Here is a 19,478-nt window from a genome sequence, read left to right as displayed (position 1 = left end):
AAGTCGCATTCTTCGTCTGCGTCGTACTGACTGCGACTTTCAGAGGAAAATACCGACAGTACCAGTAAAAACCCACTTCAAAGGTATGCCCTGCGTACGTTACGAAGGATTGGTCTGCTACGGCACATATATTTTGTGATTTGTTTTCACGTCAAGTCCATGCACAACAACTATTCCATCATACGGAAGGGCAGGGCCGACATAGAACCTCGGCTCTATCACGTCTCGCAATAAACTCCGGACTTCCCAGGTTATACATTACTAGTTGACAGTAAGAGGTGAAATAAGAAATGATATAGCAGGCTTTTTCACATTTTGCTCGAGAGCTGTCGATATAGAAACATGCAGTATGGCTTTTCCATTACTTGCGCTCTGTTGATTGCTAGGGTCTCAAGTGCCTTTTTCCTTCCCTCTCGCGCTCCTCGATTTCGACTTGAAAGCCCTGCAACGGCGGAAAATATCGACCAAACATTTATTCTGCCCATATTTCCTCTGCGAAAAGCAGTCAAGCTTCCAACCGAGTCGCTCAAGCTCAATCTTTACGAAGAACGGTATCTTCTCATGTCGGAACACATTCTTCGTCAAGCAGAAGACAAGCGCATGTTTGGGGCAATCTTTTGTTCGGACAAAGCGCAAATGGTCAAAGCCGGGTTGGGACCAATCGTGCCTATAATTCGTTCAGGAGACATCGGGCTCACCTTTTTCGTCCATAACGTTGACGAATGCATGGTACCGACCCTGGGCGGAGAGCTTCGCCGAAGAATTCGATTGCTCGGTAGTGGTATACACGGATTTCAAGTAAAAAGAGTTTTGCACTCTGGTTTCGGTGACGAAACGAAGTCGCTTCCATACATTATGGTAGAGGCTGTGCCTTTGTTTGATATTACAGACACGCAGCTGAAGCCAGCGGTGATTGAATTTTCGAAGAAAGATATCAGGGGTGTGGACCTCTATCAGTCTCTTGAATTGCGCGATGAAGAAAGTATTGAGAACTGTGAAGAAAACATAACGTTTTGGAATAACGACTCTGTCGATCTTGATCTTCTCCAGCGTTTTGCTGAGAAAGCATCAAAACAAATTTTACCATCGACCTTTCGTCAAGAACTGCTCTCCTTCGCATGTACTTCCAAAAAGTTGGACGAGTCATCTTCTCTCCTACGACACCAAGCTTTGTCGACCACTTCGACCCGAGACCGCTTCGATCCCACTGGGGAGAAAGCAAGTCTGGATGTTTCACCGTCCGTCTGGAAAGAGTAGCGAAGACATTGCTCGCGTCACCCAGGATATACTTAGCCACTATGGATCGTAATTGAAAGAAGAGTATACAAGCCGCGAAGGCACGCTGAAGTGCATAAAACGTCGCACAGGAAGCAAAGTGAACAGAAAGGGATAAATGTTCCTTTTGTGGTCTATCTTGAAGACATGATGGTTAGTTGACGGTGGTTTAAACACGCTCGTATCAGATCCCGTTACAAAACCTCTTTCAATGTGAAGATGCCGCTCGCTATCACACGAACGCATAAGGTAAAGTTTATCTGATGCCAACCGTAAAGAGAATATCGAAAAGTCATTGTGAGCCACAGCCAATCCGGAAAGATATGGGGATATATCGTCTGTTCTGGCTAATGTAAAGGGGAGAGTAAAAGTACTCACATCAGTTCAGATGGGCAGCCTGATAAAAGAGGAGAGAGATCTTTTGTTTATATTTACAGTTAACAATTATGTCATTTCAGGTTTTTATCAAATTGAAAGACTAATTATGGTCCTTCCAGTAAGAGTGACCAAATAATGACCACAATCCCCGAGGGTCGGATAGAGGAGGAAACACTTTTTTCCCACGCTCGAATGTGTGTTGACGAAGTGAGAGGGGTGTTGAAATAGTCAAAGCAAAAAGTTCGAAGCTTCTGGGAAAATTGTGTTAATATTGCTATGCCTGTAGCTTTGCTAGATGATGTGAAGAGATCCTCTGTTAGCGTCAGAGACGGAAAAGCGAGGCGCGTGAACGAAGGTCGGAAACGACGATGCAATGTTGACTTTATTGCTGACAGAGTCATTATCGAATTCGATAGATTAGAAGAAGAAGAAAGGGAAAACATTTGGTACAGCCAGGATGAATACGACACCATAAAGTCTCGAAATTCCTTGCTCGTTCGGATGATGAAGTCTGGGCAGTTTATAGAAGGAGAGGATCATTCATTCCGTGGTCTCGAACACAAATTAAAAGCAGGGTTTCTGCAGAGACGAGCCAATAAATTTAATGCACTGAATGCTGTTCTTGAAGAACAGGACCGACAATATAACAGGAGCGTTAGCGATCCCGATATTATTGCAAATGCCTACCGAAGTGTGGTCGACAACGCTCGAGAGACAGCTTGCCTCATTGCCCTGCGAGACTCTGAGAAATCGTATGCATATACATATAATGAACTGCAAGCTTCTGCGCCCCTGTCAGATATTGCGTTGGACTCCAACAACAAACCGGAAGATATAGCAACAGATGCCGATACAGTTTGCTCCGACGTGTTGACGCGGAAGAAGAGTAAATTCCGATCGTTGTTCAAGGGATTCAGTCGAAGACTTCTGGAGCACGATAAAATGAGCCGCCGATCTAGCGTCTAACTATACAAGATGACTTTTTTGATTGCTATAGAGCCAAGGGCTTTGGATAGCCTGACTCCATTTGAAACTAGAATATTGATGGCCGTTCCCTGCGTAATATTTTGGATGACATCCTTCCTGATTGGGTCAAAATAGTCCGCATCCAGTCACGCGTTTGAACAAACTGTGACCGTGCAGTCGTAGTCGATTTCAACGCAGGCTGACAGTGAAGCAGTGATTGCCGACCGTGCTTCTCAACGTTCACTCCCTTCGTAATAAAATCTGTCCTGGGTTTGACTGTGAGTTTGAAAGGTAGGTCATAGACGGTTCCATTTTTGTGGCAATCGTCAATTTTCTCTTTCATTAGAGGCTAAGATCATTCATACTTGCAAACAATCTCCTCGCATCGATGACCCACAGACCAAAGGTTTTGGATTCGTATCGGAAGATATTGCTATTTTGCTGGGCTGCTCTTCCATCATCCTGTTCGGAAGTGCTCGGCGCTTCGTACGAAGAGTACGACCACAGCATTCTCGATCCTCATTCGGTTTACGGCTCTCCGTACGGTGGTTTCAGTAGAGCGTCACGATCGCGTATCGGTTTGCTTCCACTACGTCTGCCGGATACGTCCGATGAAGCACCCATAGAGAAGCCCGTATACATGCAAGTCCGAGATGCAGACGGGCAGCTGTACGCGTGTCGAACCTATCACGAAGGAGAGCTCAGTCCTAAGAATTTGATTGATAGCATATTTGATCCCCCTCAGTCCAACAAATCAGATTCTGAATATTCTCTGTTGCCTCCTTCCCGTCTTTCTGTCGATAATGACATGCCAAAAGATGCGACGCTTGAATCTGATAGATTTCATGGTGATTCTCTCATAAATGACCAGCGCGAAGAGCAATGGGCGCTGTCAGATGACAAATTTCTGACGGACGAGACATTACGACGCCTGAGGGAGCTCACGGGAGTCTGTGGACAGATACACCAGGGATGGTGGTCGTACGAATGGTGCTACGAACAATCCGTGACCCAGTTTCATGTGGCGCTAAATGCCAATACTGGTGAGCTTACGGTATCCGACTACGCAACTCTAGGAATTTTTCAACAAAGAGAGGTCTATGTTGATTTCGAAGACTCATCCATCAACGACATGGCCGAAGATGAACCGGAATTTTCTCGTGTGACCGAGGTATACCGTGACGGAAGCAAATGTCCAGAGACGGGCGAGGCACGCCGGACCTATGTGAACTTGCAATGTTGTTCTCCCCGCATATTGGAGCGACAGCAAGGGTTAATTCACAGGGAACAGAAACCGCTCGAGTCAAATATAGCTAGCGTCATGAACGTGGAAGAAGATTCGATCAGTGTTTGCACATACAACTTAACCATTTGCACACCTCTCTTGTGCGGCAAGAAACATGATGAGTCAGACGGTACTTCGAAAGAGACGATGGCTGGTTCTTACGGAAACGAATCAATTCGAGGGATCTTGGACCGTACTTTGGGGCGGCGGTGCCTACGAACAGGGAATGGAGGATGGTGGACTTACGAGCTTTGTCACAATAGTAGAATCCGTCAATACCACGAACAATTGGGATACACAACAAGCAAAGATTCCAAGCCTCGTGTGCCAAAAAAGATCATTGATGACGAGTACAATCTTGGCGTTTATAAAGATATTGAATTTCCGGCAGAAGAAGAACACACGTATGTGGTCAATGCGACAAAAGGTGCGAAAGGTGGCGGCAACGGTGCTTATTTCAAAGTTGAATACAGTGGTGGGGATATGTGTGACGATGACAAAGATGTGAAAGATGCCGCGATCGTTGCAGGGACTGCGGGAGCTATTGGGGTTCACAGAGCATCTTCCGTTCGATACTACTGTGGTGCTGAATATTCTGTCTCGGTCAATGAGGATTCTACATGTCACTACTTAGTGGAAGTGCACGTTCCTGAACTTTGCCACCACCCACTTTTTAAGTCGCCTATTTCCAAGAAGCAGGTTGTCAAGTGCTTGTCGGTAGAGGATGTACTACTGTCCAAGTTCCAACAGTGAGAGTTAAATTTTTATAGACAATTGTTTTACCAACCAGGGAATGACGCCACACTTGTAAAAATCCGATAGACAAGTCTTCCGATGGCCCTCCTATTGTGAAAGCGCATGTCAAGTAGTAGCGGCGTAATTGCTGTCTGTCCATGAGCGGCTTGTTCTTTTCCACGTGGAAGCGATGAAGTTGACAAGTACCCTATGTTACATTAATGCAATGGAAGCTTCTTCACACAAGTTTCTTTACCGTTACTTCTTATTATTGACTTTGAAAAGCATTGTTCGAACCCCAGTCTATAGGAATTTCGGCGCAAGTAGATTGAAGAAGGCCGCGCACAACTCCGATACAGTCGTCAACAAAATGGGCGGCATCAAGTCCTTCTTATCAGCGTCATGCGGGGCCTCCGTATTAATGGCATTATACATTTCGTTCGCGTCCATGAATCTCTATCGGCTCATGTTTCCCTTAGCCATGCTTGATGTCTCAAGCTTTCCTGCCGACGACTTTGTCGGGCCTTTATGGAAACCACAAGAAGGCAAGATGCGCATGCGCGTCTATCTTTCAACGCGAAGAAAATTCTCCCTCACAGATTTGCGTTCCGAGTTTTCGGAGTCCTCGGAAGATTCGTCGTTTGGCTCGTCCGATGTGGCTCTCCTTTGGGACGAAAAGCTCAGCTCGCCAGCTTTCTCGAAGTCTTTCTTGCTAACCACAACGGACTGTGATACATCCGACGCTTGTGAAGATATCTCATATAAGTTCGCCTCTACTTGGCTTGATCAAGCCGAACTTACTGCTAGCGAAAGCGAAGACGGTTTGATGGCTGCCATTACAGCAGCCGGCCAAGGAATCGAATCAACCAGTGTGTTGCTTACCATTTACCAATCTGCTGCTGCAAAGATTCTTTCTTTGCTTATTTCAGCATCAATTCTACCAGAAGAATCGGGTGAAAAGGAGATAAAGGGAGTCGAACAGGGAAAGCTGGAACGTAGTACAGTTTTTCTACGGAAGTCGTCACCGATTTGGTCTACTTTACAGTCAAACTCGACCCTTTACGTGCACGTTCTCGTTCTTCGCAATCCAGATGTTGGTGCATGGCCTCCGTCGAATTATGAAGAAGCCGTCAATACGATACGGTCCGCATCACGGTCGCACTCCCTTCTACTTGGTGAAGTTGGAATGGTGAAACATGATTCCCCTGATCATATTACGAAACCCCGGCGGATCTTGTATCATGATTTGGTCTACTTATTTCGTAGATATGTGCTGGGGGGTGATGAGGTACCACCCTGGGATATGAAATATTCAAAACCCGAGGAATTTGCCAAGCACGAAAAGGTTTCAGAATTGAAGGCCCGTGGCGCTGGTTACCCGTACTGGAAGCCTGAAGTGTCAATTAAATACGTCAACGACGAAGAGGTATATCCGGCCGATCTTGCGGGCCTATCAGGGATGCCAATAGTACAAGTACCGCAAAACATGGACGATCCAACTGGAATTGCCTTCACGCCGGCTCTACACGTTGACGAAATTGGTCTAACATCCGAAAAGTATATTCCGATCAATGAAACCTTGACGAGCTTGCCTTTGCGCATTTCTTTCGATCGCAGCGACATGCATCATCAGGCAACAACGAGCTCGACGGCAACGGCAGGTGGATTGAGCCCAGCACGTTGGCGCTTGCTAATGCACCTTTCGCAAGCGATTGAACAGCAGACGCAGTTGGGTTTTGAGCAGTCCGATATTGACGATGTTCGGCGACTTATTGCGGAGACAAACGTGACCCTTTTGGCAATAACGATGCTAGCGAGTGCCCTACATTTGTTGTTCGAGTTTTTGACATTTAAGAGCGAGGTCAACTTCTGGAGCAAAAATGAAGATTTGACAGGTTTGAGTGTTCGTTCCTTATTCCTTGATATGATCGGACAAACGGTGATACTTTTCTTTCTAATCGACAAAGACAGTTCACTTCTAATGACAATTCCAAGTGCCTGTGGATGCCTTATTGCATTGTGGAAATGCCAGCGAGCGGCCGGTCTTCGTTTCGTCCGCACAACACCCGACCGCAATATTGCGTGGTGGAACTGGTTGCCGAGTATGGTTGGCTTTGAACTCCGTGCGACTCGGTTAGAATCGCAACTAGCGTCTATGGCCAGGAAAGAGAAGGAACATTCGGCGGCGGCACGCAAGCAGGACCTCACAGCTTTGACAATTGAGTCTGACCGAATCGCTACACGGACGCTTGGAACGGTTCTCTTACCATTCGTCGTCGGATACACCCTTTATTCGCTCGTCTTTGAGGAACACTTAGGCTGGTACTCCTGGCTGATCACGTCGGCTTCATCGGCTGTGTACGCCTTGGGCTTCGTGCTGATGACGCCGCAACTTTTTCTGAATTGGAAACTTAAGAGCGTTGCTCACCTGCCTTGGCGTGTGCTGGTCTACAAATCATTGAATACTTTCATCGACGATCTCTTTTCCTTCATTATACGAATGCCGACTATGGCAAGAATTAGCTGCTTTCGAGACGACGTTGTCTTTTTTATCTACCTTTACCAACGTTGGCTTTATCCTGTCGACGCATCTCGGCCAGCGGAAGGTGGTGGCGAGGCTGTTTCCCATGAAATTATAGACCAAGGAAAAAAGAATCAATGAACGTTGCTCGAAAGGGGATTGGTGGCGTGGTGAATTTCCTCACGAGTATTGTTTAACGCTTGGTATGGTCGGCCGCGTCGTGCGATACCGCCTCCATTGCGCATGGTCTTACCACGAAGCATTCTGTTGTTAGTGACCTCCGCTTTGGGATATATTCGCGTCGTACAAGACGCTGTGAGACCGACTGTCGGGGTCAATTGCAAAAACAATGCATGATTAACCCCGGCGGGATAAAGAGCTGACACCGACATACCCTACGCTGCCTGTACATGGGCACGACATAGCCAAACTTGTCTGACAGCGAATTCTATTGCTGCTTATGTTATTCGAAAATTTATTTTAACGGTCCTTGCTGTCCTATCGGTACTGCAGTGTTCAATTCACTGTCGCAGGCAATACGTTTCGTGTTGTTTTGTTAGAAAGCTGTCAGACGAGCCACAATCGGTTGCAGTGTTTTTCTTGAGAGGTCATCCATATTGCGACACCTTTTCCATCTATATTGAGAGGAGTCTCATCCATTGTCTGCAACATGGCGAATCCATCCGTAATCATCGATCATGTTGTGCTGGACCGCAAGCAGCGTTCCAACATACCGTCGCTCGTCTGCGCCTTTATGGCGAGTTTAACAACCGGCGGAACGACCTACGCTTTTGGTTTGTACGGAGACGCCTTGAAGAAGACGCTTGCGCTCTCTCAATCGCAGCTCGATACCATTAGCACGAGTTTCTTCTTTGCCGGTCTCTTTAGCTGGATTCCGGGTCTCTGTGCAGACCGCTTCGGGACGCGCTTTTCGCTGTCCTTGGGTGGGATGACCGGTTGTGCGTCGCTGATGTTGTACTGGGGCGTTGCCCGACAGTTTCTGTTGGTTCCTCACGACTGGCTCGTAGTTTCCCTCAGCTTATTGGGAATATCTATTTTTCTCTCCTGTGCTCTCGTAACTGGAAGCGTCTTCAAAATAATAGTGGCGAGTTGCGGTGCCGGCACCAAAGGCAGTGCAGTGGGTGTTGCGAAGGGCTACGTGGGCCTGGGAGCTGGCGCATACGCCTGCTTATTCGAAGCCATACGGACACCAGGTCAATCCGATCTCGATTTTTTACCTATGGCGGCCTTTTTCTTTTGCTGCTGTGCTACTTTGCCGGCCTTGATTCTGCTACCCTCCAAACGACAGGTAGATACGTCCACCAACGTGGACGACGCGACTCCCCTGCATTTTAGAACATTATTTGGTTCGCTCATATGCATGGCGGTTTTAATCATTGGGAATTCGCTGTCCCGCTTGATGGATGCAAGTACAGCAGCTGCTTCGCATCGAATATCACCCAACTACGGAATGTCCTTCTTGCTGATGGGAATTTGGTTGGCACCAGTTGTGAGTCTAATTTACCTTCCAAGACGCCAGCATGCACTAAACAGCGGAGTGACAGTTTCGGAAGAGCATGAACTGGATGAAACCCAGGAATCTAGAATCAATGATGATGAAAAGACTGAACAAGAAAGGTCGATTGCTTGCCTGAGCTTGGAGAACATGGATGTACCAAAAGACGAAGGAGAGGATACCAAGAAGACCGCCACTGATGAAGACGAAGAACAAAGTCTTTTACGAGCAAGTATCGAAGGTGATGAGGACGGTGAAGCGCTACAAGAATCTGGTGGCGTGCTGGATCGGAATTTGATGCAGATGCTGCAAACTCCATCGGCTCTGCTCATGCTTTGGACGACAACGATATTGGTCGGTGCAGGTACTGTCGAGACAAACAATATGGGGCAAATGGTTGAATCGCTTGGATTTGCCGATAGCGTGACGCCTGCAGCCCTCGCACTCTTTTCTGTGGCTCAATCTGGATCGCGGGTTATAACCGGCGCTCTCTCGGAGTCGGCGTTGAATTGGAATACTCGATCCTGTTGCATCGATAACGGCGTTCCGAGGCCCTTTTTTCTGGTGTTAGCGTCAATATTGGCCTTTTTTGCGCACGCAATTCTATCTGTGGCAACCGGAGAAGCCGCGTTTGTATTGGGGGTGGCCTTAGCCGGTGCTGCATTTGGCATGGTATGGCCGCTACTTGTGCTGATTGTTGGAGAAATCTTTGGAACGGCCAATGTCGGTGCCAATTATATGTTTTTTGACGGATTCACCAGCGCGGCTGGTACGCTATTCTTGTCAAAGCTCGTAGCTGGAGAAATCTACGAATACCACATCGATGCAAATGCCAAAGACAAGCTGACATGCATGGGAACAGCCTGTTTTCGGCAGACACAAGTTATTATTACTTTGCTTTCCTTGACTTGTGTGGGCACCAGTTTGGTGCTGCAATTCATGTCGCGACGTGTTTACAACAGAAGCAACCTTCATACGATGTAATCTTTTCATATTCGATTCTGGTCTAGCAGTTTTGGAGAAAATCTCGTTTTGATTTGTTCCGATCTCTTAGATCACCATTCTAAAGCTGATAGTAACCGACACTTTTTGAACCTCTCGGGAAGAGAGGTGATTACCAACATGATTTACTGTCAATCGGAAGTTAAAATCAAAAAGAATCCGACCCATTTCAAAAAGAGCCCCATGTGCAGTGTTTGTAACTAACTCGTTACATTAAAACTTCCAGAGCCAACCCCGTACCACAGGTTGAGGCTCTCTACTAACAGAAAAGAATCTTGTGCTGCAATTCTCGTGAACATTTTTGAACGATCAATAAACGAACGCGCAGGTCTTTTTCCACAAATTTCTCTTCACTGATATTCATGTCAATGACTGTCGTCGTTCAACTTTGAAATTGATATACTGATAGTTACATACGAGAGATTACAAAATTGGCCCTTGTTGAAGATACAATACCAACGTTGATATGCGCTACCCAAAGCTCTATATGGCAAACGGAGTCTACTTTATTACGGTATATATGAAGTCATTATTTTTTCCCTCATAAGTATGGCACAGGCATATCTGTGCATCTGACTTTCAATGAAGAGAGTTTTGACCTAACTCTTTTCGCTACTCCAACGACACACGTACTCTGTATACAAGAAAGCAATGAATTTGCCAAGACCGATCCAGACGCTTACAGTTAGATTCCTTTTGCATTCGACGTCTTCTCCTTGGAATTGCAGCTACTCCTAACCCCAAGGAAAACAACGTTGTACAGAGTTGTCGGACCTTGCACTGAAGCTTTTTGCTTGCTGTCGGAGTTGTCTCTGCGAAACAAGCATAATGCTCCACTACGTATGGGAATTGGTTCGTCGCACAACGTTGACAGCCGCTTTACTCGTCGTTTTAATAGGTAGCGATGCCTCTATGGTTCATTCACAAATTGTATTCGGAACCGAAAGCGGGTATGACAGCGGCGGTATCGATCCGGTTTGTTGGTTGTCACAGTTCAGTCCAAACATATCGGGAGTCGTACCGAATGATATCGAATCTATGAATGTCGGTTTGCAGAAAAGTCCTCAGTCCGTGACTCTCATGCCGAGCTGTTTTAATGGCACGCGATTCGCAGTGTTGCCCTTGGATCTCGGCGCTGACCGGGTCCTGATCACCGAACAAAACTATACATTCCGCCTGAATCTTGAGGTCAATCTGACCGCCATTAGTACTAACGTCACGGCTGAAATTTTAGACGGAAAATCCAGAGTCTTTTTTCGACTCCTCATGTGTGACGCAATCCGGGAAGGCTTTTGCGATCCCCTGCGTGATCTACAGGGTGCTCGTATTGACCAGGAAAATTCGTCAGACGTAACGCAGCCAGTCCAACAGGGTGGGGAGGAGGAGGACGATAATCGCTTCGAGTATATCCAAGGCGACGCGTTGCAAGCAGTTGGGAAGGGTCAGCTTATTTTTACCCGGTGGATCCAATGGACGCTTCGAGAACTGGAACCAGGTGACGAGATGTACAGGACGGCCGTGAACATCACAATTCAATTGCCGTCGGCTACTCGAGTTGGAGCGTATTTTTTCATTGGACATGCCGTCATGAGTTTTCCGTCTGGCGGAAGTGAACTTTATGAACGAATTGATGTTGCGGATGCTGTTCCAGACAATGTCGTGCAAATCGAGAACCCTCAAGTGATCACCAAGGTGTCTTTTGCTATGATTATCGCATTGAGTGTGATTATCGGCATCTGCAGTACCATTGCTTTTCTCATGCTCCTCTTTGTTCTATACCACTTGAATCACACCGTCATCCGACTCGCGCAAGGCCCTTTCTTGGCGGCTCTTGTGGTGACCTGTTTGGTCAATATCATTTTTACCTTCACGGCCCTGCCTACGAGGAGTATCTTTTGTACGCTACGCCAGCCTATGGTGATCCTCCCAAGTACGTTGATGGCATGCATTTTGGTTGGCCGTATGTGGCGAGTATACACAACTTTGTCGACGGCTTTAGGCTTCGGCGGGGGAAGAATGAAAAGTATCAACGATACCAATTCTGAGGATAGCTTGTCGAAGGCCATCGTGAGGTTGCTCGGGTTGCTCGCAAGCGTTGCATTCTGCTGCAGCAGTCGACCAGATTCTAGCGGAAGAAACACTCTACGGAGAACCGTATCTGCAAGGGAAACCACTAGCTTGATTGTCATGCTGTTCCTTCCTCAACTCCTGCTTCAGGTTGTGTCTCTGTTCGTATATTCGGCTGATATTGAAACGCAGTTTGAGCTATCTGGTGATAGCGCTCGCGAAGTTTGTGACGGGGAGAACAGGGGCCGATGGGTATCTTTGATCGGTCTGTGTTACACGGCTGGCATGCACATTCTGGCAGTATTTATAGCGTGGGTTGCAAGAGAACTACCTTCTGCATTCAATGAAAAAGACCAGATTTTCTCCTCTGCTATAGTGTGTACCATTATAACATTCCTCTGCATAACAATGCTCGAAATTGCCGATGATCCCGCGACACCACCAGATATTGAGGTAAGGTCGTATGTACAAATCGCCACCGTCGATCGTATCTCAACGTGAAACATTATTCTGTCTAGGTTTTCCTTCGGGCACTTCTTACAATTGGGTGCTCAATGGCGGTACTAATCATTGTGGTTTTTCCGAAAATGAAACGTGTTCTGAGTGGAGAAAAAGTTATCTTGACCAACGTTTTGGCTGCTCGATACGATCGATCATCGTCGAACCGCGCGTCAGCGACGCATTCGCCTTCAAGTCGGCGACCAACAGTTTTTCTCGCAAAGGAACCTGTCAAACTACAGAAAGATGACGCAATGCCTCCGGAGATGGAAACATATGTTCTGGATTTGCAAACACTGCTGCGGAGTGTGTCCGATCAGAATGGCCAAGGGCGACCGCTGAGAGCTTCTCAGTGGAAAAAGCTTCAAGTTAACGTTGCCAAGCTCAAAATGGAGCTTGACCGAATTGATTTGTCCTTACTTGAACAGGAAAATGATGGTTGCAGTGACTTGCCTCGAGATACAAACGAAGAGAGTGGGACGGATTAGAACTGCCTGCTTTGCACTGCTTCATGCTTAAAATGTATATTTATTTGCACGCTAGATTATTGTTTGAACGTACGAAGCTTGTTTTGTACCAAAACACGGGAACTAAGTAAGAGTAGTTTTCATAACGACTTCTCCCACTCCTTCCACCAAAACACCCAACTCGAAAAAATCTGTTTCTCCGCTTGCGGTAAGCAGATCTCTTGCCTCGCCAACATTCTCCTGAGAAAGGATGAGAACCATTCCAATTCCGCAATTAAAGGTACGGAGCATCTCCGTATCCGACAAACCACTAGCTTTTTTCATCCATTTGAACACAGGAGGTAGTTTTGGATGCGCAGTAATTTCGGCGGAAACACCAGACGGAAGGCTTCGAGGAAGGTTCTCCAAAAGACCGCCTCCCGTGATATGAGCCAGGCCTTTCAGCAGTCCGTTTTTGATCATGGGAAGGCATGACCTAACGTAAATTTTAGTGGGCGTCAAGAGCGAATCTCCAATCGTAACACCAGATTCTTCCCAAGGGCATAGACTTGAATAGTTTAGCCCCTCTTTTTCGATGAGCTTCCGTACCAAGCTGAAGCCATTGCTGTGAATGCCACTGCTTGCAAGGCCCAACAACACATCTCCGGAGGAAATACTACAGGGAAGAATTTTATCACGAGGAACAGCGCCAACGGCAAAGCCTGCAACATCGTAGTCACCAGGGGCGTACATGGATGGCATCTCTGCAGTTTCTCCGCCTATGAGTCCACATTGAGCTTGTTGGCAGCCTTCGGCAATCCCTTTTACAACCGCAGCTGCCTCGTGGACGTCTAGATGCCCAGTGGCAAAGTAGTCTAGAAAGAACAATGGCTCGCCACCGGCTACAATCAAATCGTTGACGCACATCGCAACGAGATCAACGCCAATTGTCTCGTGTTTCCCGGTTGCTTGTGCAATGCGCAGTTTCGTACCGACACCATCTGTGGCACCGATAATGACTGTATTGGCCGAATCATAGCCAGCCGCTGCTAGATCAAACAGTCCGCCAAAGCCGCCGAGATCAGCGTCACATCCTGCACGACGAGTGGCCTTACAAAGTGGTTTTATCAAGTCCACAAACTTATTGCCGGCGTCAATGCTAACTCCCGCATCGGCATAACTTATAGTAGCACCTTGGGAGAACTGCTTGATTGCCTCAACAAACGCTGGTCCCTCTTGCAATTGCACTTTGACTTTTAACGATTCTGCAGTGTCTCCACTATCTACCAATACTCTCTTCTGTATGACAATAGGGCCGCCATCAACGGCTTCCGTTACCTGATGAATCGTACAACCACTTTCTGTTTCTTTTGCGTTAATGACGGCTTGATGCACTGCAAGGTCCATACCGCCGGCGTGTTTAGGGAGAAGAGACGGGTGCACGTTGATGCATCGGTTTTTCCAAAAGTCTGTGAACGACTTGGACAAAATTCGCATGTATCCTACAAGCAAAACAAAGTCCACACCAGCGGCCACCAAAGCAGCGGTGCACTCAGAATCGTACTGCTCGCGGCTCAAGTCCTTCGCAGAAATGAATTTTGACAGAACTGTTACGCCAAGAGCTCTCCCTTTTTCAAGAATAGGGGCTGAGGACTTGTTACTGATCAATGCCACAATTTCGGCGTCGAGCTCTCCACTCCGGCACGCTTCAACGACGGGAATCAGAGCTGTTCCGCGAGTTGAACCCAGCACCCCAATTCGGAGGTTCTTTTGCGTTGCCTTCTTGCCAATATCTGTTCGTCGGTGCAACTGATGTTTGCCATGTACATCGATGAACTGAATACTTTTGACACCGTTATAAGCTGACTGAAGTGCATTCTTAAGACTGCTACCGGTACCCGTTATGGCCAAGACACGACCACCCGAACAACGCGTGACGCCGGCGTTGTCTACATCCGTGCCCGCGTGATAAACTTTGACCCCATTTGAAGAATTTGCGGCATCCAAACCGGTTATTTCCATACCCTTTGGATATACCTCAGGGTATCCCAAGGCAGCACAAACAACTGTTGCCGCCGATTGACCTTCCTTGAAACGTACATCTATCGCATCCAGGTTTCCCGAACAGCACGCCGTCAGGATCTCGTACAGATCCGTTTCGAGTAACGGTAAGACAACCTGAGTCTCGGGGTCCCCAAACCGGCAGTTAAATTCAAGAACGTACGGGCCATTCGGCGTCAGCATCATACCCGCGTACAACACTCCAACGTACGGTGTACCACGCTCTGCCATTTTCTGGACCGTCTTGATACACATTTCCTCAATGGTACGCTGTAATACGGGAGTGACGCACGGTGCTGGTGCGTAGGCTCCCATCCCTCCGGTGTTCAAACCTTGATCGTCGTCGAGGGCTCGTTTGTGGTCCTGAGCCGCTGGCATGAGACGAGCAGTTTTTCCGTCGCAAAATGCCAAGCAGGAAGCTTCGGGTCCTACCAGGAAGGATTCAATGACACAGATATCACCGGCATTGCCGAAAGCCTTGTCGGACATTATTTCCTTGACAGCCGCAATGGTGTCGGCTTTGTTCGTTGGCAGTAAGACCCCTTTTCCGGCTGCGAGACCCGACGCCTTCACGACCTGTCGATCTGACTCATCCAAACTTTCCACGTAGGCGATTGCTTCAGATACGTCCGTAAAGTTGCGATACTTTGCGGTGGGAATACCGTGCTCCTGCAGAAAGTCTTTGGAAAACGCTTTGGAAGCTTCCAGTTCTGCCGCCGCTTGTGTCGGACCAAACGCCATGGTACCCGGACATTCCTTCGCCAAGGCATCCACCAGACCGTCAACTAAAGGAGCTTCCGGACCCACCACCACCATTGCAGCGTTAGTTTCCTTGACCAATGCTACGACACTTTCGTTGTCTTGTTGACCGTTGGGAACGTTAGCGATTTTCCCACCTTCGACGGCGGTACCCCCGTTACCAGGGCAACACAGGACTCTTCCGACAAGGGGCGATTGCGCCAAAGCCACAGCGAGCGCATGCTCGCGGCCTCCGGCACCTACGACAATCACGGAATCTTGTTGACGATCGGGGCCGAGCTGAGCGGCCGCCTTTTGATCGAGTTCGGCAAGCGACGCCAAACTCGCCATGGCGAGTTTTTGTCGATACGAATTGTTGCCACCAACCGCGTCGAGGATTTGCGCAGTCTCACCGCCTACAAAAGCATTCTTGTGGACATCGTATATGACCACCACGATCTGGCGATCGGAACTGCCATACAGGAGCTTGGAACGGACGAGAGTGGCTTCTTGAGCAGCGTTGAGATATTCCGTCACACTCGTTGGTAGACAGTACACGAGCAAGTCAAGAGGTGATTTTCCGCCTCCACTCTCCGTCTTGTTGTTGTTATTGTCGTTGCTGAGAAACGTCCGAAACGGCGCTTCCATCAAGGCCAGCGGTAAAGCTTGCGAGCGCCTTGGCGATACCGTCACGATCCCTTCCTCATGGACGGCCCTTGATAGCAAGTCAAGCACCAGGGCGGGCGCCCGACCGCCAAAGCCGAGGGCAGTCGCCGTTGCCATACCATTCGACATTCTGGTCAAGCAGACACGGACAAATTCCAACAAACAGTTGGCACTTGTAAAAGTAGGTGGAGGATGACTGGTGTCGGCTTCCGTGAAGCTCACAGCAGCGCAAGGAGCATAGCAGAAGGAGGGAGATACTCCAAAACGGCGACGCCCAAGGGAAAAAATTGATGGATCTTGGCCGGTGAAGAATTTCCAGATAAGGTTCCGGTTTTGTCTGTTGAAGTACGGACAGTGTGGCCATCCCCTACTACCGTAAAACGTGACCCGGAAGTTGAATACGTACATTCGATCTTTCCACGAGCTCGCTGTACGCACGAAATCGGCGCAGGACCGTGACATTCGCGAGACCAAGTCGTTGGATTACGTCACGATTGGGTGTCGCCAGCATATTTATTTACGTTAGATAGTTTCACATCTTGATAGACAAAAAGTACATCATGCTTGTACAGATCTCGCGAAACATTCGATTTTTCGTGGTCCGCTCATGGATCATATTTTGATCGTACCGTGTCAGATACGCGTGCCATTCCTCTTTCTTCGACGGCAGACAACCTAAAAAAAGGCTATCCCGCAAGGATACTCGTATCTCGGTTTCCGAAAAACAAGATGGTTCGTGTTTGGATGACGTTGGCACTCTTCCTGTCGGTGACGATGACGGCGGCGTCCGCCATGACCGACAAGGCAACGGGCATCACCTTTGCACCCAAAAAGAACGATTTAGAGATATTTGGCGTCGGGGTCCGCAAAAAGGGACCCATCAAGGTCTATTCCGTCGCCATGTACTGTCAAAATTCCGTAAAAGAGCATTTGAATTTGATTTCTCGCTCAGCCGACAAAGGAAAGGCAGCGTTCAAGGCTCTCCGACATGGCGCCCACGAGGCTTCCTCCACAACCTTTTTGCTGCAAATGAATTTCAAAGTCGGCGCCGAGAAAATGGCCTCCGCCATTGCCGACTCGGTTACGCCACGTTACGCAAACACCGCCGAAGTGGAATCCCTCAAATCGCTGATCTTCAAGGGCGTAGCCGGCAAAGGCGCGGCCACCAAGGGCACGACCTTCGAATTTGACTGTAGCAAGGAAGGAGTTCACGTCAGCGTCGACGGCAAGTCGCAAGGGAAAGTCGCCTCGGACGGCCTGGGGGCTGCCTTTTGCGATGTCTATCTCGACGACAAGTGTGTGAGTCCACCATTGCGAGAATCATGCTTGGAAACGTGCTTCGCTCCTTAAAAATAGTCTTGATAACACAGTAACAATCGCTAAATTCTCTAAAAGCCTAGCTAGCTAGAGCGATTGGAAACGTAAGACATGTAAATTCAAAGATTTCAATGACAAGCTTCGTAACAGTCGCCTCTATGAAACCATGGGATCGGCTTCTTGAATACTTTGACGCTCATCCTTAAAGGCCTGTACACCGAATAGTTCCCTTCGGATTTCGGGGGTAATTTTGGGATGGAAATGCTTCTTCATGACCAGTCGTAACGACTCGCGGGCTTCATCCTTGATTTCGTTTTTGTAACGTTGCACAAAAACGAGCAGTGACTGATGCCACAGTACGGGCATCTGCCGCTCGTCTTCTATAAAGCTCGCATAGTGTCGCACAAGGCTACCGATTACTGGCGCCGGCAGCGAATACTTTTTGTTCAACAGAGTCTTGATGAAAATCGAAGAGGCTCCCGAGTACTCCAGACCAGCTAGCTTGTGAATGGCAACGGCAGAATGATGTGACGGAATGGACACCCGCTGTAATGCCGATGCTACAATGGCAGCTTCTCGGAGCGTACAGTTGTCTTGCAGCAAAGGTAAAAGGATTCCCTTGAAAAAGGCTGCTGGCTTGTATACACTCTTTTTCAGACTCATGTAGTAGTGATAGTTCAATTTCTTGCTGGATTGAATATCGGCCCGGACTGCGTCCAGCAAAACCAGGTTGTAAAAGCGCTGCGCCATCTTAGGGTTCAAGTTGGAGGCAAAAATACGAGTGGCTTGAAACATGGCCTGAGGCGTCCACTTATCTGGCCGAGTCAAATACAGCACTTCCTCCCAATTCGATAAACTCGGGATTACTTTGAATGCTTTGGGGAGTTTACCGGAAGTGTATCGTCCCAAGATCTTTCCAATGTCCGTATAAACCTCTATGACTTTAGGTGGCAGGGTGATTCCTTCATCCTCGGCCACGACCTCGCCGCGTTTTTCGGCTTCCTTTTCTTCTATTTTTTCGAGAATAATGTCGGCAAGAGTACGTCGTTCTTCCGAGGGATTCATCATTGAAGCTACCAGAGCTTCTTCTTCTGCATTGAGGCCGTCGGCATCTTCAGCCACTGTCACGTAACCCTGGTCGTGCTCAATGTAATCGACCTCTTCGTCCAACAATACGGACTCGTCTTCGAACTCTTCATCGTCACTGTCTACTTGCTGCTGACGCTTTTCTCGAAGTTCTGTTCGTCGCAGTACTTCTTCCTCGGCCTGCAATTCGAGTTGCTGTGCATTGCTCAGTTCTACAATACGTTGACTAGCCTTAGGGTCGAGCATTCGTGCTTCTTCTTCCGAATCAGTCCGCGTCCGTCGCTTTTCTTTCCGACGACCCGAGATCATTGCATACTTGTCCCGATTGACATCATCGTGAATCACTTGACCCAAGGGCTCGTGCCGAGCAACTTGATTAACGAGAGCGTTAGCTCTAATCTTTTTTACTTTAGGCATCAATTCGTCGATTGCAAAAAAAAACAATACCAATTATGCGTTGGCTCTCGCAGAGGGGCGACAAACACAGGAATACAAGGTTTTGTTCACCTTGTTCCGTGGGAGAGAAAAATGTTGCCGACGAGCAAGTTTTGTTGGTCGCCAAAATGAGACAAATAACCTAATAAGATTTGACTCCTGGTTGCTGCTATTGCAACACTACAGATCTTTGAAGCGTGAGGACTCAAGGTTCTTTATGTTTGATGTGTAACAACTAGGGCAGAGCCCGACATAAAATCATGTCTATCACTAAAGTAAATAGCAGTAATATTCGCGTGTACTAAATTGGTAAGTGTCCCTCTAGAGATTTGCCAAAAGAAAATCTACCACTGATCAGCTGGGGCACCACCGGCAGCAGCCTGTTCTCCTTCCCAGCCCGCACCATAAGCGGCAGCGCCTCCTTCAAAACCAGTAGCGGCAGAAGTAGGCTCCACCAACTGGCTGGGATCGACGACACCCTCTGGG

General features: G+C 48.0%; 8 protein-coding genes across 8 annotated transcripts; 6 read left to right on the top strand and 2 right to left on the bottom strand.

Annotated features, from left to right (window-relative positions):
• Positions 1-189: 189 nt before the first annotated feature.
• On the top strand, positions 190-1,257 carry PHATRDRAFT_47071 (predicted protein; the record flags this gene model as incomplete). Its single annotated transcript, XM_002181320.1, has 1 exon — positions 190-1,257. The coding sequence occupies exon 1, from the start codon at positions 343-345 to the stop codon at positions 1,255-1,257; it is 915 nt and encodes a 304-aa protein (XP_002181356.1). The 5' UTR covers positions 190-342.
• Positions 1,258-1,788: 531 nt separating this feature from the next.
• On the top strand, positions 1,789-2,619 carry PHATRDRAFT_37176 (predicted protein; the record flags this gene model as incomplete). The annotated part of the gene is made up of 2 exons (XM_002181319.1): positions 1,789-1,847; positions 2,049-2,619. 2 exons carry the CDS (start codon positions 1,789-1,791, stop codon positions 2,617-2,619), a joined length of 630 nt encoding a protein of 209 aa, XP_002181355.1.
• A 3,506-nt stretch (positions 2,620-6,125) lies between these two features.
• PHATRDRAFT_13578 (predicted protein) lies at positions 6,126-7,250 on the top strand (the record flags this gene model as incomplete). Its single annotated transcript, XM_002181318.1, has 2 exons — positions 6,126-6,687; positions 6,778-7,250. Coding segments are annotated over 2 exons (1,035 nt in total), but the record flags the coding sequence as incomplete, so codon positions are not given.
• A 503-nt stretch (positions 7,251-7,753) lies between these two features.
• Positions 7,754-9,716, top strand: PHATRDRAFT_47069 (predicted protein). The gene has a single exon (XM_002181317.1). The coding sequence runs from the start codon at positions 7,831-7,833 to the stop codon at positions 9,658-9,660; it is 1,830 nt and encodes a 609-aa protein (XP_002181353.1). The 5' UTR covers positions 7,754-7,830; the 3' UTR covers positions 9,661-9,716.
• Positions 9,717-10,368: 652 nt separating this feature from the next.
• On the top strand, positions 10,369-12,779 carry PHATRDRAFT_47068 (predicted protein). The gene is made up of 2 exons (XM_002181316.1): positions 10,369-12,198; positions 12,264-12,779. Exons 1-2 carry the CDS (start codon positions 10,507-10,509, stop codon positions 12,729-12,731), a joined length of 2,160 nt encoding a protein of 719 aa, XP_002181352.1. The 5' UTR covers positions 10,369-10,506; the 3' UTR covers positions 12,732-12,779.
• Positions 12,780-12,833: 54 nt separating this feature from the next.
• On the bottom strand, positions 12,834-16,616 carry PHATRDRAFT_47067 (predicted protein; the record flags this gene model as incomplete). The annotated part of the gene is made up of 2 exons (XM_002181146.1): positions 12,834-16,491; positions 16,561-16,616. 2 exons carry the CDS (start codon positions 16,614-16,616, stop codon positions 12,834-12,836), a joined length of 3,714 nt encoding a protein of 1,237 aa, XP_002181182.1.
• A 267-nt stretch (positions 16,617-16,883) lies between these two features.
• On the top strand, positions 16,884-17,504 carry PHATRDRAFT_37171 (predicted protein; the record flags this gene model as incomplete). Its single annotated transcript, XM_002181315.1, has 1 exon — positions 16,884-17,504. The coding sequence occupies one exon, from the start codon at positions 16,884-16,886 to the stop codon at positions 17,502-17,504; it is 621 nt and encodes a 206-aa protein (XP_002181351.1).
• A 186-nt stretch (positions 17,505-17,690) lies between these two features.
• On the bottom strand, positions 17,691-18,536 carry PHATRDRAFT_13820 (predicted protein; the record flags this gene model as incomplete). The annotated part of the gene is made up of 1 exon (XM_002181145.1): positions 17,691-18,536. A coding segment is annotated over one exon (846 nt), but the record flags the coding sequence as incomplete, so codon positions are not given.
• Positions 18,537-19,478: the final 942 nt, after the last annotated feature.

The sequence above is a fragment of the Phaeodactylum tricornutum genome, chromosome 12 (assembly GCF_000150955.2).
Source record: "Phaeodactylum tricornutum CCAP 1055/1 chromosome 12, whole genome shotgun sequence".
In the NCBI taxonomy this organism is placed as follows: Eukaryota; Bacillariophyta; class Bacillariophyceae; order Surirellales; family Neidiaceae; genus Phaeodactylum; species Phaeodactylum tricornutum.
The sequence above is the reverse complement of the archived record's forward strand: the minus strand, read 5'-3'. Positions and strand labels throughout refer to the sequence as shown.

Coding starts and splice junctions, on each gene's coding strand:
- PHATRDRAFT_47069 (XM_002181317.1), top strand. CDS start 7,831: ATGGCGAATCCATCCGTAATCATCGATCATGTTGTGCTGGACCGCAAG.
- PHATRDRAFT_47068 (XM_002181316.1), top strand. CDS start 10,507: ATGCTCCACTACGTATGGGAATTGGTTCGTCGCACAACGTTGACAGCC. Junction 12,199..12,263: donor CGACACCACCAGATATTGAG/GTAAGGTCGTAT, acceptor TATTCTGTCTAG/GTTTTCCTTCGGGCACTTCT.